This window comes from Haplochromis burtoni, unplaced genomic scaffold, assembly GCF_018398535.1.
Source record: "Haplochromis burtoni strain Fernald_Lab_line unplaced genomic scaffold, NCSU_Asbu1 Contig_137, whole genome shotgun sequence".
In the NCBI taxonomy this organism is placed as follows: Eukaryota; Metazoa; Chordata; class Actinopteri; order Cichliformes; family Cichlidae; genus Haplochromis; species Haplochromis burtoni.
This window is the reverse complement of record NW_024582498.1, coordinates 827,345-853,305: the sequence shown is the minus strand read 5'-3', so window position 1 is coordinate 853,305 and position 25,961 is coordinate 827,345. Positions and strand designations below refer to the sequence as shown.

At 42.7% G+C, this 25,961-nt stretch overlaps 1 protein-coding gene across 7 annotated transcripts in view; it reads left to right on the top strand.

The window, feature by feature from the left end:
* The window catches only part of znf462 (zinc finger protein 462), a 53,723-nt gene that overhangs the window by 20,698 nt on the left and 7,064 nt on the right, over positions 1 to 25,961 (top strand). For 5 of the 7 annotated variants that reach the window (XM_042224416.1, XM_005931196.3, XM_005931197.3 and 2 more), the window contains exons 2-10: positions 5,964 to 6,214; positions 6,467 to 11,664; positions 12,321 to 12,455; positions 14,205 to 14,608; positions 16,560 to 16,678; positions 18,780 to 18,977; positions 22,134 to 22,389; positions 22,784 to 22,923; positions 24,109 to 24,332. In XM_042224416.1, coding sequence (XP_042080350.1) covers positions 6,004 to 6,214; positions 6,467 to 11,664; positions 12,321 to 12,455; positions 14,205 to 14,608; positions 16,560 to 16,678; positions 18,780 to 18,977; positions 22,134 to 22,389; positions 22,784 to 22,923; positions 24,109 to 24,332 — 6,885 coding nt within the window. In that variant the 5' untranslated portion in view covers positions 5,964 to 6,003. The remainder of the gene's footprint in view (positions 1 to 5,963; positions 6,215 to 6,466; positions 11,665 to 12,320; positions 12,456 to 14,204; positions 14,609 to 16,559; positions 16,679 to 18,779; positions 18,978 to 22,133; positions 22,390 to 22,783; positions 22,924 to 24,108; positions 24,333 to 25,961) is intronic. The other 2 variants (XM_042224415.1, XM_042224417.1) reach the window with 2 other exon arrangements.

Below are 25,961 nucleotides of genomic sequence, written 5' to 3'. Positions count from 1 at the left end.
TGACTGCTGGCAGAGCTTGCCAATGCAGTGAGACCGGTTGGTGATTAACAAATGTCAGTAGACTTTGGAATCTGGGGAGCCCAGTCTGATGGCTTTGTCCTCTTTTGCTTGCACTGAAGGTCTTCCAGGTGGCTCCGTCATGCACTTTCACCGCCTCCCACCCTTCCCTTCCCTTCCCTTCTCGTCCTTTCCCTCTCAGATCTGCTCTTCCCTTTTTGCTTCTGTGTGCCCCTGTCTCCTCAGGGCTCAGGGTTGCAGAGCGCTCTGAGATAAAGAAGTTCAGACATGCCTCACATTTTTAGACCCCCTTGTGGAACGTTGCTGGCGGCTTCCGCAAAATGCTTTTGCCGTATTTTGCTCCGCAGAGTGGCGGTGGATGCCGCTTGCTCTGACCTCCGCTTTCTTCGTTTTAGAGAGGGACATCCAGCATTTCTCCGAGAATCTCTTGATGTGAGAGATAATGTCGCCGAGAAATGAAAAGACTGCACAAAGTCAGGCTGGCAAGAGCGTGAGATGTTTTCTGCTGAGCCGTGTGGGCAGAGAGCTCGGGTATAGTACTGTACATCTGGCAGATAGATTTCTGTCAGCAGCTCTCCAGCGACAGGCTGCCTGCCTTTGAGGAAGAGGATCAGATCTGTGGGTCCATGTTGTGTGCTGGCTGAACACCTAAGCGCACATAGTCAGCTCCTAAAATGGCTGCCCTTGAAGCTCGGCTCAGAGGAGGATCTGAGCAGCTCAGTCGCTGTCTGTTAGAGCCCCAGCTGACTAGATGAAAGCAGTTACACAATCTCACCCATTAACTTGGTGTGGTGCAGGGACTGACTGCCTGAAAAGACACAGTGAACTCTGAGGCAAATTCTGGTTGTGTACAAGGGTTGTTTTTATTTCTCTCCCACTCTCCTCCCTGGCCATCTCTCTCCCCTCCTTCTCCAACGGGATTCTCTTGATATCCATGTCAAGGAACCCTTCATTAGGAGACAACTTTGTTCAAAACAGCAGTGAACTGCCAAGAGAGCAGGGTGGGGCCACGTGGTGAAGTTGTAACCTGACCCTGAACAACAATGGCTCCCCTGGTTGCTCAGGGACATGCTGGCAGTTTGGCTGGCTCTCGTGGAGCACTCCACTGGCTGGTCAGTTGGGTGTGGGAAGCACGGTAGGATTCCCAACTGTCTCTGGCTGGATCTCATTTGAATTGCAGTGGGAGTGAGAGTGGGGGGACTGAAAACGATAGTGTTACTGAAACTACATTTCACAGATAGCTATCCAACTTAAACCTGACATAATAAATATAAGTAGAATAAGTATAATTCCTTTTTTTCTTCTAGTAGTTCAGTTACACTGGAAGTATTTTTTTTCTTCACTTAAAATACTTTATACTAGTTTTTTTTTTTTTTTTTTTTTTCAATTGTTGTTGTTTCAGAATTGAACTCATGAATAGGGTGGTGGGGGGTGTGTGAAAAAACCAATAGCAACAAATGGTTTTTTGGACCTTTCCTAAAATAAGTGTAATTCTCCACTTAACACAGGTTAATATAGGGTGATTGTGTATTGCTTTTTATTTCCCTCTCAGTTCCATACACACACTGTATGCAAGATGGATGTAGCGGGCAGGCCTGAGTGTAAAACTGCTTCCTTGTTGGCTAACGTCCTGTAAACCAAAGAGATGGTAACCAGTGCTGTGATTGCAGGTAGTTTGTATGGAAGATGCAGACTTGTCTGCAAACACTTGCTTATAAGTTTCACAGAAAATTCACCTTCAAGGTAAAAGCTGTACCTTACTGCTAAAACATTTCCAAAGGCGCAACTTTTACTTTAATAGCGTACAGCTTCCATTTCTGATTTGCATTGTACTCTTCACGTTTCCACTTGGCGCGACCTTTGCAACTGGCTGGCAAGAAAATCTGCATCTTCCACACAGGCAACTGGTGCAACCTGCTACCAAAGCAATTGTGTAGAGGTTTGTGGTGTGGTTTCGTATACCTCTTTGTGAACCAACTTAATATTACCACTGCCAGCAACCACTGACCACTAATTGTGCCCATTGGTCCCTAGTATCCAGGTTACCAGAGGGTCACTGACCAGTCTGTTGGCCTTCGTGAGTGCTACTTTTTCTCGCAACTGGTACTTGTCAGGTAGTTGCATGCAATAATGCCTGTGCAATGAAGGCTTTGATAAATCTTAATATAATATGAACTTTTTGTAAGAAAAACAAAATCTGTATGACTTGAAATGAGAGACTGAGTCTATAAAGTCTGTAAGAGCAGGTTTACAGTCAGACATAGAACTGGATGTCTTTTTGTAACCATGTGTATCGCCCCCTAGTGGTTGTTAATAAAGCAGGTTTAAGGCGCTTCTGCTTTGCCGTAACATTTAAGACCTGAAAGACAGGTCAGTTTTTTGATTTTCTATGGTTTCACATCGTGGAGCGTTTAGTGATCATTTGTAGGCTACTAATGTTGCTTCGGATGTCTTATCTCTGGCTGCTGATATCTACTTTCAGATGAAGTGTCCATGAATGGTTTTTCCATCTGGTGAAGGCACGATTCGACTGTGCTTTATTTTTTAAATTCACGTTGTTCTAAATACTTGGTTAACAGTACTTGTCTTGGTTTTTTTCCAAAGTACATCGCTAGTTGACATGACCTGATTTCGGTGTTTAGTCATCTGTTCCAGACCCACGCCCACAAATTTCAACTGTGGTGTTCTTGGTCTAATTTAGTCGTGTTCTAGACATTTAATGCACTGCAGCATTCAAATGAACAGGCCTAAGCAGATTAATATTTTACTAGTCTATTTGTTTTTATATTTTTTATTTTTTTTGCTTTAAAAAATTTTAGATTCAAGGCTTTAGGTTTATGGGATACTATTTATTTTGTGCCAGTCATATATTTTTATTTCTTTCAATGACAAAAAGTACAGCAGTAAGATAGGATTTAGTCATATTCCAGACATCCAAGAACAGTGCAGCGTAGACTATTTTCTTTTATTTATTTATTTTATTAAAACAACAAGGGATCAACAAGGGTCACACTGGAAGTGTGAATCATTAATCTTCTTTGAATATATTCAAAACACTTTGGCCGTCGCCTAATAAAAAACAAATGAATAGTCATTGCAAAGAAGTGGGTCTTGGAAAAGAGGCTTGATTTCCAGCTTGAAAATGTTTTTCCGTTGGTAAGACCAAAAGGGTTACATTTAACTCAGTGCATACCAAAGTTGTCTTCCTGGGATGTCAGACACGGGCATACAGTCCATTGTAACCCTGACGTCCATTTGTGAATCGAGCCAGGGAGTAGTGTGGGGAACGTCACTTGTCATTCGTCATTATTAAACTGCAAAGTTGTACAATAAAGACAGGAAAAAAAATTATAAATTGTGCAAAAGAGCACTGTTGTTATAGTCTGGGGCTTCTTACCTCTTCCACTTTTAACAGATTCGAGCAGAAGTGGCGTGCAGTGTACGTAAAGTGTGTTTGTGTTTGGTGTTCATTTGTGTACATACCACTTGTGTGCACAACTTCCCGTGTGTGTGGTTTTTTTTCTCTTTTTTTTTCATTGTTGTTTTAGTCTTTTTTTTTTAATTATTATTTTTTTTATCCATCCTGCGGACATGAAGTGCTGTAGAAAAACAAAGGGAACTCATCGCACTTCATCAAGCAGGCAGTGAGGAAGGGCCACCTGTGCTTTCAGAGGTGCTTTAATCCATCCTGAAATGTTCCAGGTACTTTTCATGAAACTCTTTTTGGTTTGAAGGTGTAATCATCCTGAAATACAGAAACAGCATGAGGAGCTGCTGTTTGCACAGCAGGGTGTGTCTTGTTCTGTGAAACGGCTCCATGCCGGTTGTGTTGAACAAACCTAAAGACTCCCACACCACAACCTTACTCATCCATACTTGTTAGACATTTGTTGGTTGTGTGTTTTTTGTGTGCCCTGTCCTTGGACACAAGCAGTTTGGTTGGGAAACTTGCCAAAGATGTCAGCTTAGGTAAATTCAAATTATACAGTTCCTGTTGAAATCAGGCCACAGAGGTGCTGATTTAGTACCAAAGTAATGTAATCTCTTAACCGTCGATTTGTGGCATAGTTTGCTTTTATTTGCTCACTTATTAAAACTAGTTATTTTTTAATAAGTGAGAAACTGAGATAATCTCAGTTTCTCAGTTTTGTCACAAGTTTTCTGTCTTTTGATTTTAGAAATCCTTTCTTTTTCATTTCAGGTTCTGAGATGTTTCATGTTAAGATCTGCTCCACAGATTTTGCGATCATGTTAAAGGACAAAAGCTTCAGCTTGTGTTTTATGAAAGCAGAAGTAGTTCATGGAGGAATTCTTCCGTTTTTCCCGTCTACGTGTGCTGACACACAGCCTTTTCTTTGTTAAATCAATTGCTGCCTTTTCAAACACCAAGCATACTTATTCTGGTAGTAAACCTCAGTTTTAACCTTATCTGCCCACAGTATTCAGGCATTTATGGAATGAACCATACTTGTATATTAAAAAAGAATCTCAGATTTTCTGGGGTTATGTGGACCATAACACCATATAGCTCACATATTAGTTACATTTACTGAAAAGATGAACCCACTTTGAAGCTCATCCTAAAAAATGTAACATGTTAGAGAAAAACTTTGCTGTCATTTAATTTGCCGCGTTCAGGAGAAAAAATCAGATTGAATGTGTTTTAATTCTAGAGTAAAGACTGTAAACTTTGCCCTTTTAACCAGCTCTTCAAAAACCAATGCCAGCTACATGTTTTTTGTAGTTTTGAGGGGGGGGGAGAATCACTGCTGGTGATCAGAGAGCCACAATGACAGAGATTTGAAATAACGGCCACGCCGTCAGCTTTCATTTTACTGGCTATGTCCAAACTACAGAGAAGCCCAAAGACATAAAGCCATCATTTCTTAGTTGATTCACTCAATCTTATTTCAGAGCAGTTGATACAATCTGATGGAATAGTCTGCTCTAAATACTGAGCTGTGGAGCTGCTCTCCAGCTGTTGCTTATCCCAAGGTAATAAAAATGGGACAAATCAGCCCATAATCCCTCCTCAGTCCCTCCATTGTTCTTGGAATGATGCTATGCAAAAAAAAAAAAAAAAAAAAAGGAACCTTCTTAGTATTCAGAATAACATCGACGACTGCTGATTTGCCTCTGTGTCATGTTTTGTTTGCTTTGTGTCATCTCCTGTCATTTTAGCGATAGATAATATTTGTATGTGAATTTATGGCGCTTGATCCATGCGGGTTTTTTATCAAAAGGAGAACAGATTAATTTTTTATTTCTTTGCTTCCTGTGGGTTTTTGGGTTGTTGTTGCTTTGGGTTTTTTTGGGGGTTTGTTTTCTGTTATCTGTACTTGTTTTATTGCAGTTTTTTTGCTTTTTAAAAAATAATAATTCGGTGGCATTTCGATTGATTTTGGTCCTTTAATTGTGGTCATTTCAAAGCAGTCCTGAAAGGTGCATTCAAAGGCGGCACTTTATCCAATACATTTCCCCTCACAGTGTAACAGGTGAAAATGGAAAGGAGGTTCTATTAGGCTGAGTCCTTTAAGCTATGAAATTAGGGTTTGCATTTGGAGCATATCTTTTGAGCTGATACACATAAGCATCTGTTCTCTCTCTTTTTTTTTTTTTTCGCAGTGTTGTTATTTGGTGAAGGTGTGTGTACCTTCCTGCACCTGATTATTCTTTGCTCACGGAGCAGTAATCATCACTGATAATCATATCAGATCATCACTGAGCTCATTTTTTATGGAACAGCATGTTTAATGCACTGAACAGGGTGATGACAGCCCTGAAGTCTAGGACTGGACTCTCTCTGTATATACTTTCTCTGAGTCTGACAAAATTCGGGCCCTGACCTCACGTGTGAAAGTGTCAGCTCAATTGTTTTATATTACTTTGGCTTTTCTTAAAAAAGGTTCTGTGTCCTCATGATTTTCTCTCTTTGTGTTTTGCAGGTTTCCCTGATTTTCCAGGGAGTTCTCCCCAGTTTTAATAATGGAGGTGTTGCAATGTGATGGCTGTGACTTCCGAGCCGAGTCATACGACGACTTGAAGACTCACATACAGGAAGTGCACACTGTTTTTCTGCAGCCTGCAGATGCAGATGAGTCTGATTCCCTGAAAGATGAAGATGAAGACGAGGAGGAAGAAGAGGACTATGATGATAAAGATGACAAGGATTATACGCCTCCTAAATCTGGAATGAGTATGCCTACCACATTCATTTAGATGTTGCTGTTGTTTTGTTGAGGATTAGGATCATGTCTGTGTCTGTTATAAAGAAGTCTACAAAGTAAGGTGATCATACATTTTACAAAGTTGGGTAATGTAAAGAGTTGTGGATGGACTTTATCAGCAGAAACAACAGAAAGGGAAAGAAATTACAACAAAATAATTTACTGTTTTCCAGCATGTGTCTAATAATCTTTCTCTTTTCTTTCTTTTTCTTTCTTTTTAGGCCCCAACTCTACTGACAGTCCCAACCAAACATCACAAAAGCCAACAGCTGAAACTCATCTGCAGTTTTATCAGTGCAAGTTCTGTGTCCGTTACTTCAGATCAAAGTCTTTCTTAAGAAACCACACCAAAAAGGTGCATAATGTCATAGAGCCAGATTCGGATGCAAGTGTCTCCTCAAAGACTGCAAAGCAGCCCAGCTACACTGTCATAATGCACAGTGACCATTCAAAAGTGTATTCCTGTCAGTATTGCACATATAAGTCCCCAAGGAAAGCACGGATAATGAAACACCAACTAATGTATCACAACAAAGTTCCTTCGGATAGTGCTGGAGATCCCCCGGAGTGCAATGAAAGCGGTGAGAAATCGGACTCTGCTACTGAGCTCATGAAGGGAACGTTTGCCTGCGAGTGGTGTGACTATCAGACCAACCAGAAGGACAGCTGGACCAATCATGTGGTGAAGGAGCACAGTGACAAGGTCAAGATAGTTTCCTGCATTGCGGAGGTGGAAGAGCAGGCAAGTGCAAGCTCCCCCAAACCGGATTCTCCCTCCTCTTCCAGTGCTAATGTTAGCGGAAAGGAGGAGTCTGTAGCAAAAACACCAGAAAACACAGGGGAGAAGTCCACCTCAGAGATCTCATCCTTTCAATATGCACAGATAAGTGCAGTTACACCCAACAGCACAGGTTCTTCTATCCTATCCAAGAGGTTTGCATCATCCGATGTCCCCAACAGTGCGATAGCTATGGACACCAACCTACTCAATGAGGAAGACTCGAGGAGCAGCTTAGAGGACGATGACGACGACGAAGAGCTGGGTGATATGGACGATCCCAGCTACACTGGAACCCTGTCCGCAGATGCAAAGCAGCTATTAACAGATGAAGATAATAAATTATTGGAAACTAAAGGAATTCCCTTCAGAAAGTACATGAACCGATTTCAGTGCCCATTCTGCTCCTTCCTCACCATGCACAGGCGGAGCATCTCCCGCCACATTGAAAATATTCACCTCTCTGGAAAAGCCACGGTGTACAAATGCGATGAGTGCCCATTTATTTGCACCAGCCCTCTGAAACTAGGCACACACAAACAGAGCCACAATTTTTCAGATTTAGAAACCTTGGACCTGACAGGTGATAGCCCAGGACCTCAGAATGACAGCGCAGCAGAGCCAGTTAATGAGGGTAACGTGAGTTCTAAAGTCAATGGGAAAAAGACAACCAGCACACCAAATGACCAGCAGAACCCTCACCGCTGCACCCTCTGCAGCTTCTCCACCACCACCCTGAAAGGTCTGAGGGTCCACCAGCAGCATAAGCATTCCTACTGTGATGACCTCGACTCCACTGTCTTTGAAGCTCAGCTGTCTGACCAGCCAGACTCTGAAGTAGATGCTTCTCCAATCTTCCTACAAAAAACCCAGACCCCCATTTTAGGGCTTGCCACCAAAAAGCCCTTAGTAACAGGGAAAAGAGCCAGGAAGTCCATTAATGACTTGCCTTTGGATTTGTCCTCAGTCAAAAAGAGAACCAGAATTGATGAAATTGCCAGTAACCTTCAAAGCAAGATAAGCCAAAGCCAGCAGGACACCGTCATTAATCTGGATGACATGGATGATGAAGACGCGGGAGAAAATCATGCCAGCGCTGATGAGGGGAGAAACAATGAAAACAACTCTGTCTTTGCTTACAACACACAGCAGCTTTATGCAAGAGACTCTGCCAGCTCTAATGAGGGCAGCAGAATAGGGAAAAGAAAAAGCAACCCTAGGTCCAAGCCTAGAAACATCCCCATATCGCTGACTCTCTCGGACGATAGTGAAAATATCTCCGCTGATGCCAGTGACAGTGCTATCCAAGAGAACATGGAATATTCAGAGGATCCTGGAATTACACGCTTCTACTGCAAACACTGTGATTACCACAACAAGTCGGCTCGTAGCGTCAGCACCCATTACCAGAGGATGCACCCTTACATCAAGTTTAGTTTTAAGTACATCCTGGACCCTGAAGACCAGAGTGCAGTCTTCCGCTGCTTAGAGTGCTACATCGAATACACAAATTACAACGATCTGCACCAACACTACATGGACCACCACCCTGAAGCAAGCAATGTGCTCAACTTCAACCAGCCCCATCTCTTATACATGTGCCGGTTTTGTTCGTACACGAGCCCTAACGTGAGGAGCCTAATGCCCCATTACCAAAGAATGCACCCCACCGTGAAAATCAACAACGCCATGATCTTTTCCAGCTATATTGTAGAGCAGTCCCACAAAAGCAGTGAATCACAGACTCTGAGGGAAATACTCAATTCGGGACCGAAAAATTTTAACTCTCCCACTTCGATGCCCAGGTCCACCTCAAGCCCGGTGCAGAAAGCGGTTTCCAAATCCCCTGAAGCTAGCGCTGACCCAGAACCTCTCAAAGAAGGCAGCAATGTTGTCGTCTACGATTGTGACGTGTGCTCCTTTGCAAGCCCCAATATGCACTCTGTTCTGGTCCACTACCAGAAAAAACACCCAGAGCAAAAGGCGTCTTATTTCCGTATACAGAAAACCATGAAGGTCATCTCAGTGGATCAGTCACAGCCTGTAGCCAACTCTTCGTTTAACACCAGCATGTCTTCGACTCCAAAACAATCAAGTGCAGCAGTTTATGGATCAGATGAAGAAATGTATTACTGCAAGCACTGCGTGTACAGCAACAGATCTGTTGTTGGTGTTTTGGTCCATTATCAGAAAAGACACCCGGAGGTGAAAGTGACAGCGAAATACATCAAACATGGCGCTCCTACCCCTGGATTGATGAAGCTCATGGATGAGCTACAGATTGCAGCACCCAAGCAGTTTATGAAGCAGTTTCAAAATAACGGTCACGACGGATCTAATAACTCGAGCCCCAAACCCGGAAGTGGTGAGAAAGGCGAGGATGAGCTGTTCTTTTGCCAGCACTGTGATTACGGCAACCGCACTGTAAAAGGCGTGCTTATTCACTATCAGAAAAAGCACAGGGAGACCAAGGCCAACGCTGACCTTGTGCGCCGCCACACTGCAGTCGTCCGGAGTCAACGTGAGCGAGCGCAGATGGTTCAGTCCAGCGTCGCCTCGTCTGCCGCTGTCCCAGCTCCTCCAGACCCTGAAAACACTACACCTCTGCGTTCCCTGAAGTGCAGGCACTGTTCCTACACATCTCCCTACGTCTATGCTCTGAAGAAGCACCTAAAGAAAGAGCACCCTACTGTGAAAGCCACAGCCATGACAATTTTACACTGGGCTTATCAAGATGGTATCTTGGAGGCTGGCTACCACTGCGAGTGGTGCATTTACTCCCATGCTGAACCCCAGGGTCTGTTGCTCCATTACCAAAGACGCCACCCTGAGCATAATGTTGATTACACATACATGGCCAGCAAGCTGTGGGCTGGGCCTGAGACAACCCAACAGGGAGGCAATGCAGAGACGAAACATTACAAGTGTAGGGACTGTGCCTTTGAGGCTTGCACAATATGGGACATTACCAATCACTATCAGGCGGTCCACCCCTGGGCTATCAAAGGGGACGAATCCGTGCTTTTGGATATAATCAAAGGAAACGGCTCAACTGAAAAAGCCCAACAGCAGGTTTCCAAAGAGCAGACGCCTCTGAATTGCCAGACTGTTGAAGATGACGGCCCGTTGGTTATTGCCACCCCACCTCAAGAAAGCAATCCCCAGCCTCACCACCCACGCCTTTCCATCTCTAACAATCCTTATCAGTGTACTGTATGTCTGTCAGAGTACAACAGTCTGCATGGCCTCCTCACCCACTATGGAAAGAAGCACCCTGGCATGAAAGTGAAAGCTGCAGATTTTGCACAGGAGGCAGACCTCAACCCCAGTTCTGTGTATAAATGTCGCCACTGTCCGTATGTGAACTCCCGGATCCATGGAGTCCTCACCCACTATCAGAAAAGACACCCGTTGGTCAAAGTCACAGCGGAAGACTTTGCAGACGACATAGAGCAAATCACAGAGTTGCACGAAGGGGACGACAAGTTCAAAACTCAAAGGCAGGGCTACGGCGCGTACAGATGCAAAATGTGCCCGTATACACATGGGACTCTGGAGAAACTCAAAATCCATTATGAGAAATATCACAATCAGTCTGCTTCCGACATGTTCTCTCCTTCTCTGACTCATTTTTCTTCTGGTAAAGAAACAGAGCTAGCAGGTGAGTGCAGCGCAAGTCATATATCAAGTGCAGCAAAAGTCCAGGAGGTCAGTGAGTTGGACCTTGCCCTCTCTCAGTTACCCATCAATAAGACAGAAAAACACGCTGTGTTCAAGTGTCAGCTCTGCAAATACTTCTGCTCGACCAGGAAGGGCATCGCTCGCCACTACCGTATCAAGCACAACAACGTCCGTGCTCAGCCGGAGGGTAAAAATAACGTCTTTAAATGTGCTCTGTGCTCATACACAAACCCCATACGCAAAGGCCTGGCAGCACACTACCAGAAGCGGCATGATATCGATGCTTATTACACCCACTGTCTGGCTGCTTCGAAGACTATGAATGAAAAGGTGAACAAAGTGATGGCACCCCCGCCGACTGAAGGGGACAATTCAGAAATGAGCGAAGATTTGCGATTAGCTGTGGAGAGACGGAGGTGCTCTCTTTGCCCCTTCCAGGCCTTCAGCAGGAAGAGCATTGTCTCACACTACATTAAACGCCACCCGGGTGTCTTCCCTAAGAAGCAGCATTCGAGCAAACTCGGCCGCTACTTCACTGTCATTTATGCCAAAGAACCCGAAAAGACTGCCGCGAGTGCATCAGCAGAGGACGATAAGGAAGTGATAGAGGTCCCGCTCGAACCTGAGCAGGATGGAGATGTGGACTGGCTGCCATTCAAGTGTCTGAAATGCTTCAGGTTGTCTTTTAGCACCGGCGAGCTGCTCTCTATGCACTACAACAACCACCACTGCAACGACTTGAAGCGGGACTTTGTGGTATCTCCTGGTCTCTGGGACGAGGATCCCGATTTATATCAGTGTTCTCACTGTGAGCTGAAGTTCCTAGATCTCCCCGCTCTTGCTAAACATCTCCTGAAGCACAATGAGGAGTTTCAGAAAAAGGCGATGAGGCACGAGAGAAGGAGGCAGCTCCTCAGCAAGCAGAAAGCCACAGAGCTGCCTGAGAGCAAACAGGAGAAGGTGAGCAAACATAGTCGTCCCGAAATCTCATCAAAGAAAGAATTAAGGCGTAATAGAATTCTCTACCTACCATTAATGTGTGTGATGGCATACTGTGATTTACATGAGAGTCACATACCAATGCTCTACCTGTGTTCTTCATCTTCTTGTAAGATGGAAGCTTCCTCCTGTTTTTTATTTTTTTTTTTTTTTTTTTTAAACAACCATTTGTGGCATTGTGCTAAAGCTAACGGGTGGCTTTGCCCCTGCACTTCATTAGCAGTAAACGGTAAAAGTAATGGTAGAAGAAGCTACCTTTAGAAGATGCTATTTTGTGTCTCCTTCCAGGATTGAACCAGAGATCTTTCGCTCATTGAGCCAATTTGCAAGCTGCTAACTGTGCATGATGGGGTGATTTCATGATCTGCCAATTAGTTTCACATTAACTTCATGTTAAATTATAGAACGGTAATATTCTGCAGTTTTTCTTGTGAAAATTGTAAACCAAGACTAAAATAATGCCGTCGTCTGACTGTGGCAGATATGTTGGCTTGTGGAAACCATTCACACAACTCATGTTAAATTAGGTAGTTATGGTGCTTTAATGGTGTGTATTTTTGTTATATATTATTAAATAGGACATTTAAAAAAGAAAATCTTTCCTTTTCTGTGCACAGGAGAGTCCTGTAAATAAAACTCCCATCGGATTCAGGTGTAACTTCTGTGTAGAGATACACCCAACCCTCCGAGCCATCTGCAACCACCTTAGGAAGCATGTCCAGTATGGTGAGGTCAAAGAGGGGCATGTCAAGGTAAGAGAAGCTGCTTTTAAAGCTTCTTAAAGTGCTTATAATATATAGTTATATTTCTTGCGTCAAATAAATACTATAGTGTATATTCACTATCCATATCCTATATAAAATAAGTCGTTATTTAAAATGTGTGGCAACAGTAGAAGTAAGTCGTTTGTCAAATATATTAAACAAGTTATTTTACTATTAAGAATATAGAATATATTCTTATAAGAATATAAGAATATCTTGCCTTCTTCTTATTGTTCTCATATTGGGCAGCAGGGCATTAGTGTGCTTTAGGGGTTAGAGATGATGAGCCAAACATCAAATATCTGCAGCATCATATTTATTGTGATGTTATGACTCTTTTAAACCTTTCCTTTTATAAATCGTGACCACATATACAGTACATGTAATTTATTCCACTGTGCTAATGTGATATCAGTGTAATATCCTCCTAACTATATTTCAAAGGCACATTTTTTTTCCGGTCCCCTGTGCTTCTGTATTATTTTCCATCTCTCATCCTCCTAGCACTGCAGTGATCTGTTTTACTGGACTGGGGTTCTGTTTCCCATTTTGTTTATTACTGACAGAGGCTTCTGGGTAGACAGTCTGTCAGCTACCCCGAGAGAAAACAAGCAGTGCTGTCCCATTGCTGTAGAGAAGCAGGGGGGTTGGAGTGGTGAGCCATAACTTTTAGGGCAGTGGCGGGTAACCATTCGAACATTAGTATTCCAGTGAGGCTGCCAGTGAGGGGAACAGGCCTAAGGACCCAATGCCTCACCCAAATGGAGGCCTGGATCTTCCATCAGACACTCGGTCTCTCTTTATGTGTCTAAGACGCCATGTTTTCCACCAACGAGAGTGATCCAGTGAAAAAGCACTGTATTCGTTTTGGTAACGAGGTCATAGTGTTCAAAGATGGGAGTTAAATTCGAGAACAGCGCTGGTTTCTCAGAGGGGAGCGTGAAGAGCAGACTGACTGTGCATTCAGGGACTGGATGGTAAGGCTGGGGCTGTGGATGCCACATCTTATTTATGGATTCACAAAGTGCAGGGTCAGGTCCTTCCACAGAAAGAATGAGTTTCCTTGAGGCAATAAAAAAGTCATGGTGATCGTCTGCCTGCTCACGATGACTGCTGCAAGCAGCCTGCACTCTGGCAGATGAAGGGAGGGGGGGGAAAGAAATGTTTTTCCAGTTCCTTTCAGTAATTGTTGGTAGAACTGCACGGTTGCAAGATCTTTGTTTTTAGAAAAATTTGTCTCGATTAGTCACCCCGAATAAATGCTTATGGTTGGTTACAGTTATCACACTTGATGCATGAGGCGAGGGGATGGGCTGGAATTTTTCTGTCATATTCTGCTAAATATAAGCCAAGTGCGGTTTCTCTCAACCAACACACTGAAGAGTTTTATGTCTGAGTTAAAGTTAACCAAAGTGCTGATCTTCAGATAACACAGAGAGATGGAAAGAAAAACAGGGGGGTCAAAGGCAGAGTGTGAGAAACTGTAACTGAGGCCTAACTGACAGTGACTGCATGGATGGAAGCAGAAGTGTAAGGCAGCTGCTTAACTGTCGCCTGTATGCAGATAATGTAGTAAAAAATAACTGTAGGTGCTAGACTTGAAGCGATATTTATATTAAAGCGATCTCTTCATTTCAGCATTCAGCAACCACATGAAAAAAGGTGTTGGCAGATAAAAATCAGCATGAACTGAGAGGTTGCTGAACATCTGAGACCTTTCCTCTTTTTGCATTGCAGCAGGAAGTCAGCGAGGTCCCCCTGATCCTACCTTCAGAGAGCCTAACTAATGGCAACATGGAGGGGGATGAAGCTGCCGAAGTCGACGGCCTGGAGAGACCCGGAGCCACGCCCAAAGATTCTGATGATGCCGCTGTTACCGTGGAGAACCTGGATCCTGAGACGGACGCTGGTGAAGGAAGGGCGGCGGCCTTGGTGGCCGCAGCCAGGGCCGTAGTGTCAGAGGGCCAGCTGAAGCAGCGGCTGGCAGCAGGGGGTCACCCGTGCGCCCAGTGCGATCGAGTCTTCATGTCCATGCAGGGCCTGAGGTCCCATGAGAGGAGCCACTCAGCCATGGCGCTGTTCAGCAAAGAAGACAAATACAGCTGCCAGTACTGCCAGTTTGTCTCGCCCTTCAGACACAAGTAAGTGGGGAGGATCGGGGTTTGTGACTGACACCTTTAACACCGCTTCCACAGTGCTGTCCCTTGTGTGTACTGTGGTACTGTTTTTAAAGAGTAGAGCGCAGTAAATTGACACTTTGGCTGAGGCAAGCACATATTCACCATATTGCTGTGTTATCTGTTGACTCTCCTTTGAACATTTTATCTTTCCTCACTTTCCAGTTCTTTAGATTTTTTGATTTTCATTAAGATGAAGTTTTAAGATTTAGTGGCTGTTTTGCTTCTGTCTCCTTTTAGAATAGTGCAAAGAAAATCCAAATGTGCATTTATATACACATAGGTGCAGATTTTTTAAGACATAGACTTTATTTAAGTGGGGGAATTTACTTGTTACTGCAACACAAGGGACAGGAAGAAAAAATGAATTAGAGTGATATTAGATAAATAAAATTAATTAAAATTATATCCAGGAATCAGTGCTTTAGTGTGACATGGATACACCAAACTTTCCAATTTTAGTGTTTTCTTTTTCTTTTCTTTTTTTGTAGAGGAGTTTGTGACTATCAAACATTTACAATCTCAAAATATGTGTAAAATTTGAATTTTCTGGCTTTTGATCAGTTTTTCACATCTGTGAATCGATTTTAAAAACATGCCACAATCCCTCTGTAAAAGAAGAAATACGTTCTCTTGCATGCCACCAAAACGAAGCCTGTGTCCGATGTTCAGAATTAGGTTCTGGAAAAGCAAATTGTCACGTATTTAAACAGATAATGGCCACTTGTCGTTAGAAAAATTTGCCTTAATGTTAGCCCTTAAGCAGGGGAAGTTTCATAACGATCGCCATGCAAGCAGGATGAATGCAAAGACCATGTTCTTTAAGATGTCAGTCCAGCTTTATGGGGAGCTCTTACATGCAGCTACTTCTTGCTGAGAAGCTTCTTCCTGTTATTTGGCTATTGCTAGTGCTGTTTGGCTAAGTGGCTGGATTAGCAGATGCAGCCTTGAGGAAGTGCGATCAGTGTTAACCTCAGCGATACACATTGTGCACCCTGTGGTATTTGAATGCTCTGACTGTGAAGCAGCATTACTTGGAAATGTTTAGTTTGCGTTAGCAGTCGCTTGGCAGGAGGCAGTGAGTCAGACATTAATCTATTAAAAATTACAGTTAAAAACGGATGAGTGGTTTGAACCCTTTGCAGCCCCAGTAAGCGGTGTATATTTAAGCTAAACGCCTCACCAGCCTTTACACCAGCTGCTCTTTAGATCAACTAGATGTTAAAGTCATTTTGTACAGAGCACAGTTTTACACCTTATTCTGTTTACCCTATCACAATCCCTTTGAATCTTCAATCTTCTCCAAGATTTCCTGCCTCCTAGGAGAGAAAGACAAGCATTACAAGCGAGGCAGACATTTTTTTTTTTTTTTTGGTAGCATGATTTGTTTTATCCATCACAGAGACACAGAGCGAGAGGGGAAAGAGAGAGTCCTCATCTCCTCTGAGCTCCCAGGTGTAATCCCTCTGTACTGTATGTGCCCTGACCCAGAAAGAAGCCGCATTCCCATGCCACCTAGGAGGCTGGCATTAAAAACACAGCTACCGTCCCCACAGGCACTCACACACTCATTCCCACCAGGGGATTGTGGGTAGATGAGTTCACCCCACGGCTCCTTGTTCTGTAGTCATTGGAAATGTGTGGCTGTTGTTTGCGAGGTAAACAGAATCGAGCGCTTTAGACGCCGCTGAAAAGAAGAAGGGGAAAAAACCCCCGCTGTTGAAATCATCAAAGTGGATGCTGTAGAGCTGCTTTCTCTTTCTTTCTCGTACTCCCGTCTTGTCACCGTCTCTTTCTCTTGTCCTCATTTCATCCATTTTTCTCATTTTATCCTCTTATCTCATATCCTCCCTTCTGTGTTTTGCTGTTGTTGTTGTTTTTAACTTCTTTTTTTAAAATTTTGTTTCATTGCCAGTCTGGACCGACATGTGCAGTCTCACCACGGGCACCACAAGCCTTTCAGGTGTAAGCTCTGCCCCTTTAAATCTGCCTACGTGAGCCGCTTGAAGAGCCACCTGCATAAGGCACACACAGGTAAATAAAAAAAAAAAACACAAGCAGACACAGAACATTGTCACATACAGCTGTATCTCTGACTAACAAGCTATTCCTAGACCCATATACCTACCAACTTCCTGTTTATCTTCTCCAAAAAGATGTTCTGTGTGATTATCGAGCACAACTCAACTAGTGGGTTAGCCTTAGCAGCATTTTAACCATTCACTAAATCCAGGGATTTAGTTTGAATTCCTATTTTAACACTTAAAGGCCAAGTGAGCATTTGTATTTTTAATATTATGTATTAATTTAATTCTATTATTAACATTTTCTTTATTGGGGAACCTAGCATGCTACAAAAGTGAAGGTTTACTGGCCGTTGTGGCATAATGAGATTATTTTTGTTGTCGAAGGAGCCAGACAGCAGACAGCAATTTGAATTCATGTTAATGCAAATGCAGAAAATCTCCACCTGAGCTATCAAAACACAAGCAAAATGAAGCAACCTTGAAACTGGTGAGGCAGATAAGCTAGTCCTACGGAGGATTTGAATAATGCTTTGAAGAAAAATCGCTAAGATGCGCTAGATCCGGGATGTCAAATATAAGGCTCGGGGGCCAGAATCTGTCCAGCAAAGACTCCAATCCTGTGAGGCTCTGGAAAATGTGAAATGTATTTTCATATCTTTTATAGGTTTTCCTAATGATAAAGACCTCCACCACATGCATTCACACTACACCAAAATAATCAAAAAATGTATACTGATTCCACCATCAGGCCAGGGTCTTTCTGTGTGGAGTTTGCATGTTCTCCCCGTGTTTGCGTGGGTTCTCTCCGGGTACGCCGGCTTCCTCCCACAGTCCAAACACATGCACTTAGTGGGGATAGGTTAATTGGATAATCCAAATTGCCCATAGCTGTGAATGTGAGTGCGAATGGTTGTCTGTCTCTGTGTGTTAGCCCTGCGACAGACTGGCGACCTGTCCAGGGTGTACACCGCCTCTCGCCCTATGACAGCTGGGATAGGCTCCAGCGGACGCGAATGGATGGATGTATACTGATTTAACTTTCAACTTTTTTTCAGTTTGTAATAAGTCAGTCTGATCTGTAAAGGTCAGAAATTTTACAGTGGGTCCATAGTTTACAATTTATTTCTTACAGTTTAAGCCCAAAGATTCCTTTAATTTGTTATGGCTGCAAGTGTAGTTAAACCTCTTTACACTGACAGAAAGAGCAGGTTCACTGGTTAAGATCAAAGTCTGACGTCCCCGCTCTAGATCTTTGAGGCAAACCAATGTTTAGTTACATTCAATAAGTGGAATTGTGAAAACAATCAGCATTGAATGTTTCCATTCACATTGCTTTTGTATTGAAGCTACCAGGAATTTATATTGAAGATATTCTTACTAGAAATAGTTCAGTGCTGTGTGTGGCAAGCCAGTGTTAGAGTTAGATTTGGATCAGGATGCTGCTTCCTTTTAAGATGTTAAGCAAATACATTTAACAGAAGCAGGAAGTACAAGGCTGGAAATCCCCATGGGAACATTCAGAACATCAAAACCAAAAATTATAAAGTAAAGCGTGCACCAGTGTGCAGTTAGATGCTATAATAGAGCATAAAATAATAAAATGGGTCACTGTATTGGGCTTCAATTTGTAAATGAGAGATAAGCTGTGATAACCTCATTGTAACCTTTTGTATTTTATGAAGTACTCTTTTTGTGTGGCTCACTAACCTGCGCTGAACGCTTTTTAATGAACCAAGGATTACAGTTTTTATGAGCTCTTCGTTCAGGTGCAAATTCAAACTTTCAAATAGCAATCAAATCAAATTTCTTCTAAGTCTAAAATATGGGACCAGCTTCAGCATTTTTGCTTGAAGTTTAAGAAGCTTTAATAAACGCTGTAACGCAGGAGGAGCCCTGTTGCCAATAGGTTATTACATTTGCTCCAGATTTCCTCAAAGGGCTTTGTTTGTGGTCGGGGATGTGTTTATCATCACCGCTTTCATTAACAAATGCTCCCTAATTAGCTATCTAGAACCATGTGCAGGTCTTTGCAAGCCTGGTATGTATAATACTTCTGTGTTGATGTAAAAATCAAGTCCAACGCCTCATGATCCTCAATATTCTTCCAGGTGAGCAGCACACATACAAGTGCTTGTCCTGCCCCTTCACTTCTATGACCATCAGCCAGCTGAAGGAGCACTCTCTGAGAGACCACGGTGAAGTCTTGACCCTTCCCAAACTCCGAGCAGCCAACCAGGCTGCGCATGCCACCCTCAGGCCCCCCCGACCGGCCACTAATCCAGAACAGACTCCCCTAGCACCTGATGGTATGAGATCATGCGTAATCTTCATTAAGCATTGTTTTCTTCGGTTTGTCTCTGGGTAAAAGGAACAAATTATAATATTTTATCTAGTGAGATTTATAGGTGCTGGTAAGCAGCATGCTCCTGGCTCACCACAGTCGACTACAGCATTTTCCAGCTTTGAATCTTACATTTAATGAAATTCACTGCAAAGAAGTTATATAGAAAACTGCAGGAGCTCATGTGTAATGTTTTTTTTTTTATAGTCAAATAGGAGTCAGCATGAAGTAGCTGTCACTGAGGGTGTATGCATTTAACTGTATAACTGGTTGCCAGGGTAATCTCAGGTGTCTATATGGGGTATCATTGGGAAACAACCTCTCACGCCCAATCACTTCTGTCGAAACACACATTTCAGTCACTTGAATGTCACGATCCTCCCATCCCCGAAGTATCAGACATTCTCAATGTATGCTTGGATATGCAGGCAGGAAAGTGCCGTCACATTGAGGGGGAATAGTGTTAATAAAATTAAGCGGGGATGCCTAACAAGCATAGCCATCTGTAGAAGTGAGTCTGGTATTCGTGAGTCATGCATTCGTGTTGGAGAAATGCTTTAATGTAGTACTGTGGCTGTTTAGATTTGACTACGTAAGACACTGTTTTTCCACAGAATATGTTCAGACGGGGACGCGCCGTGACTCTAGGCTGGTGTAGAAGTAAACCCCTTGATGTAATCCCATGTTTGAGGTGTTATAGTGGCTTTGCAGCGGCTGCTTTAGCTTGCAGACTGTTCTTGGCAGCAGCTGTCACCTTGCTGCTGGAGCTGTGGAATCTTCCCTGGAGCTGAAGCGGGGCAGCATTCCTCAATGCACCATCCACCACTGTCAGCTGTGCCCCACCAAGACAAATGAAGCATTGAGAGAGCGGGGCTGACATATTGAATGTCTCTTTACTGAGCCAAACTAGCTACCTTCAGCTGAATGTCTGAAATTCAAACAGAGGGAGTTTGTCTTGTTGGCAGGGTGTCTTGAAAAAGATTTCCATTTGATCGCCCGTTATTAGCGGCAATGTTTACTTGAATTTCTTGGAAAATTCCTCTTAACAGTTGTACCTGGCAGAATTATGAAAATAAAACCAAAAGGTCTTTGAAATCCAGCCTCATCATCGCTTTTAGCAAAATGGCAGAGCAGGCGTATTAGTTTGATCCACACCATATCTCGGTGACTACTAAACTGCTATACACGCTCATCATCCCCGCAGGATGAATAATTAATAGCTTTAGGAACTCTATAAAGCAAAGGATTAGGTTAAAGTTTTTCAGTGCTTTAGTTTATGACCAAATACCTGCAAAGCGAGTGAGTTTCTAAAGGTTTCAGCTGTACTTACAATGTGTGTTAGCTTGCAGGTAACTCCTTTATGACTTCCGTGTTAGCTTTTCCAATTTGAGGCCGACAGCTTGGCAGTTAGTGTAGGCAGCCGCTATCGTAAGGTTTTCTCCTCCTTTCCCTTAACTTTCCCACACAGGTATTCCATCTCTAATGCAGTACAATAAATAGTTTTAGCCTTTAATGAACAATTTAAGAAGCGACGTCCCCACCTAACTACAGAATCTGCTCTTCATCTTCCGTCTCATCTCCATACCTCCTCCACATCGCGGAGAAGATATTACAGGAATTAATCAAGCGTGGCGCTGTTTAATTTAATAGAGCTCTTCCGTCTCCTCTGCCTAAGTCAAAAAATGGATCTCAAGAATTTTGTAACAGCAAAGTTTCAAAGAAAAGTTGTTGAGTTTTTTTTTTCCCCCATTCCCTGCTTGCTTTCGCCTACTCTTAGTGCTGAATGAGGTATTTTTCGCACGGAGAAGAACTCTGTTAGTGTCACTGTAGTTTACTTATTGATGTGTTGGAGGCTCAAACTAGGACGAGAATATGAGCCGGCTCGATGATATTATAGAGGAGGGAAAGAGGCAGGGTACAAAATGACAACAGTCACAGTTACACTTCGGCGGGGGTGTGAGGGACATTTGGTGTAAGCACATCTGAACACCTCTTCTTTACAGAGGCATGGATCATATATGGCCCTTTTATTCAACGTTATGTATTCTTTCTATCCACTTACTGAAGACTTTATTAGAACCACGTACCTTTTCGTATGTGTATCTAAACAGACACTTATTTTCCAGTAGTGTAGTAGCACAATCTTGCTGATACACATTAGAAGCTTGTGTTAGTGGCATAATTGTCAGTTCCAGACGGGCTGATTTGGTGGTTTGAGTGTTTTCGAAGCTGCTGATCTCATGAGATTTTTACACAGTCTCTAGAGTTCACTACTGAGCACCTCGATGGCAGTCGGATATTGTTTGAATGCTACAGCCTATCGGAGGACCATCGCTGACCTCACACATCCCTTTATGATACAGTTAACCCTCTAATGGCGACATTTAAGCATAGTAAGTAAATAAGTAAAAGATTGCACACTGGTTTCATTAAAATGACACAACCGTGCTCCTCGGTGACACCCCCCCAGTCACCAGATCCGAGTCTAACACCTTTGGGATGTGGCGTAAAGTGTGGTTCATAGCATGCAGCTGACAAATCTGCGGAAATTATGCGAAGCAATCATGTCGGCGTGGAGGAGAATCTCAAAGGAAAGTTTCCAGCATTTGTGGAATCTGTGCTGCAAATAACTGAGGGTCTGTCGAGAGCAAATCGAAGCTTTTCCCAGTGTTAGTTATGGAGCTCATAATAAATTCCCTGGTGTAATGTTTACTCTAAAAAAAATTAAATGTTAATGAAATGTAATCAGACTTCTTACATAAACTGAACAAAACTGGGAGATCAATTGATCCAAGTAGATAAAGTAGGTTAAACTTCACCCTGCTGTGCAAAAAAAATTCATCAGCTCGACAACTTCACCGTGCGCTGGAGTCAGTCGGTGACTGATGATGATGATGAGTTGTGGTTGGAGGGGTTACTTGGTGAGGGAAGAAAATAATTAAGTCTTGCCACCTTGTATACAAATCCTGTCCTATGGTAAAACATAGAACATCTAAAGATAAAACATCAGTGTAAAAAGCGATCTTACTTGCCAGACGTTACATTTTCCCCATGTCCGCATACACTGCGTCACCTTTTATTAGACCCTGAGGTTGTCTAAACGCCTCCGCCTCTCCCTCAGATCCGTCATACCTGGAGCCAGTGGATGTTCGTCAGCAGCTCAGTCATTACCAGCTGGCCTCCCGCAGTCAAATGTCTTCCAGCTCGACACCTGGTGGCTCAACGGTGGCCGACAATCGTCCTGAGAATATCCTCACGTGCGAGTTCTGTGAGTTCAGCTCCGGATACATGCAGAGTCTACGGCGTCACTACAGGGACCGTCACGGTGGCAAGAAGCTCTTCAAGTGCAAAGACTGTTCCTTTTTCACCTGCTACAAGTAAGTGAAAAACAAAATTTAACAGAGAAACGTAGAAAGATGTCCACACGTTGCACTTAGTATTGGCACATTTGCAGGTGCTCATTTAACCTCATAAAGTCTGAACTGTCAAATAATTGCCTGAAAATTCTTTTTTTTTTGGGAAACTGGAGTGTTTACTGAAGTTTCTGACTATTTTTTAAAAGAAATTAAATATTTGCATATATGAGTTTTAATTTCCATCATTTTTTGCCACAGTTGGCGCTTTTGTGCAGTTTACTGCTTAAAAACATATTCTACAATGTATTCAGCTTTTTCAGGAAAACAAAAATCTCATTTTCGTCTTAATTCACAAAAACTCTCGGATCAAATATGAAAACCTTACAGGGTCTGTCTGTCTTTTAATCTGCCTCAGGAATACCTTCACCATGCACGTAGAGGCGGGTCACTACAACAACATGCCAGAAGACCTCGCTAAAGACCTGCGCTGCCCTCTCTGCCTTTACCACACCAAACGCAAGAGCAACATGATCGACCACATTGTTCTGCACAGAGGTACGCTGCCTTCAAAATGGATGTTTTTCTGTTTTTTTACAAGTCAACTTTATTGGTGGGTCATGCTGTGGGAGACTGGTTTTCAATGCTGTGGCTCAGGTTGTAGAATTAACCTCAGGGTCAAAGGGTCAGTCCGCGTGAATATTGGTTTTTTTTCTAGCACTTACCATTTAGGAGTGAAACCAGCTACAAAAGGAAAGGCGTGTGTTGTGGTGAGATCTGAAGACCTTTGGTGTCGGCGCTGCGGCCAGTTTGGCGAATGTTTGCTAGCTCTTGAGTTGTTCTTTAGCTCTTGTTCTTTCTGTGTAGTAAACAGACATGAGCCATCAGAGATATCAATCATCTTATATAACTGCCGGCAAGACCGAAAAACAGTGCATTTTCTAAAATGTCAAAACATTCCTTTTACAGCAAACGCCATTAGATTCAAAGTCGGCGTCATACTGCCTGTGCTGGCATTTGCAGTGTTCAACATGAGGGAGACGGTTAAATGATATTTGAGTCAGGACTACTACAGTCAAAGGAAGATTGTTATTTCCATCTGCTGTAATTTATACTTGGCGGTATGCCTCGGCTGTGGAGTAGGACAGCACAGATCCCCCGTGCAGGGGAGAGCAGGCGTTAGCGTCTGTAGATATGACACTGATGAGAGACCCAACATGAAAGGAGCTGGTGTGGAGGTGGGTTGCAGCCACAGCGAATTGTAGGCAGGCTAAAGCGGCTTAAATAAACACGCCCCATGTCAGATTTGCCAATCTGATACATAGAGGTTTCTCATCTGAGCCGTCAGCTGATGTGGGCTAGCACTGTGGTCAGCTGATCTGCCGGAACTGCAGCTGAGCTCGGCTTGATGGACAAGGCAAACATTTAAATTTCTCCTGACAAGAATGTTTTTCATGTATTTTTATCACGAGGAATAAAGACACACCAGTAAAAGTAACGGTAACACAAGCAATACCAACGGTCTTTACATGTTATGTGGAGCGTTTTTCTTGTTTTTCAATAGTTAAAGCATCACTTTCTGTAAATGAAAGCGTTTAAAGTGACAGATAACAAAAGCAAGCAAAGAAAGTGCGACTGCATTTATAGTGTTCGGGTACTTTTTATGATAGAAAGCTTTTACCATCCACTACCTGTATTTCCTCCTTACTTTCTCCCCGTCACTCTCTTCTCTCACTCCACCAGAGGAGCGCGTGGCTCCATTGGAGGTCAGCCGCTCCAAGCTGTCACGTCACCTTCAGGGCCTGGTTTTCCGTTGTCACAAATGCACCTTCACATGCTCCAGTGACCAGGCCCTGCAGCTGCACCTGCAAAAGCACGCTGAGATCAAGCCCTACCAGTGCCAGCTCTGCTATTATGACACCAATAGACGGATCCAGCTAGAGGACCATCTACGCCTTGAGCACAAGGTCGGTTGGAGTTCACGTATAATGGTGTGGTGTTCAAGTAAATTCAAACTAGTAGTTCTGAATCGTGGTGTCGTTTGGCAGACGAGTCTTGCTTTTCACTGTAAGAGTGTCTTAATAAACATGTTTGTATTTAATTATTGCTCTTCTCACTTGGTGTAACGTGAGATGTTCATCACTGAAACACTGAATAGTCTTACTCGCTCTCAATGTGTAAAGACGGAAAATCTAGTATTATAAAAACATTACACACAAACACACATTCATTTTTTTTAAATATTAGCATTACATTTAAAAAATGTAAGCGTTTAAAAAAACACATTAAGCATTTAAAATACAGATTGTTATTTGGCAAGAAAAGGAGTTTCACGTTAACGCACCAAAATCCAGTGGAAATGGTACTTACAGTACAATAAAGCAACAGATCAGGGGAACACAGTTTTCTGCCAAAAACTGTGTTTCAGGGGAACACAGTTTTTGGCAGTTTTCTGGACCCCAGGCAGTGTTGCATAAAAGTACTGTACCTCCTAAAGGGAGGAAATGAGCAAAATACTGCATTGCTTTGTCTTTTTCTTTTTAAAAGCACGAGTAATTTGTAAAACATTTACAAACGTACTTTTAAGTAACAAGAAGCACTCTCGAGAGCACAAACTACCACCAAGGCAGCTCGCTCAAGGCAGTATTTACTTTTAAGGGAGTACTGTTGTATTTTTTTATATACTCATTCTGTTTTCTTTGTTCTTTTTAAATGTACGTTAAGACGTTTGTAGTGGAGTAAAAATCAGAAAAGGGCAACTTGACAGACGTTTACTTTGATTACACAAACACGTGTAGGAGTAGGTAATGGTAATAAGTATTGATTTGTAAATAACTGGGCATGAATAAATTGAGCTTATTACATAATATTATGCTACAGTATATATTTCTAACCAACTAGGCAGCTCCTTCTCTTTCTAAAAATGGTATCTATATATGTACCGTATTTTAGGGTCATATTGAAAGAAAGGCGGAATTGTCAAATGAAATGCCAGTGTCATTGCCAATACATTGCCTTTGTTTGTAATGTTGCCAATACAAGTAAAGGCAATAAGCACAATTTTAAAAATAAAAAATGCATTTTATGAAAGTTTGACCTGATTTGACCTCGAGAAGAGGTCAGAGGTCAAGGTTACGTCATATTTAGAATCCCCATAGATCTTTACCTTTATGCCTATATTTGCACACAGGTTTAAATAGCTCTATATAGCATTGTTGACACGTTGTTAGCAAGTTGACCTTCAGATCAAGCCTTTGACCTTGAAGGAGAGGTCAGAGGTCAAATGTAACACAATGTTTTAAATCTTTATATAGTACTTTCTATACGTTGACAATACTCAGCACACTTGTAAGAATCAGAGTTTCTGAGTCGTAAAGCTTTTTCTGAGTTTTCAACCAATAATGAAGTTGACCTCGGTGTATGTAACCCAGATTTTAATGGATATTTAACATTCAGTTTTACCAGAATTTATTCAAAACTGTTGGAGCTACTGTATCGTGTTTACAGGCAGAATGACAGGAACGCAGGCAAGCGAATAACAAAATATAACCTCCTCGTCAGAGGTAAGAAGTAACAACCTCAAGGCTGTCAGTGAG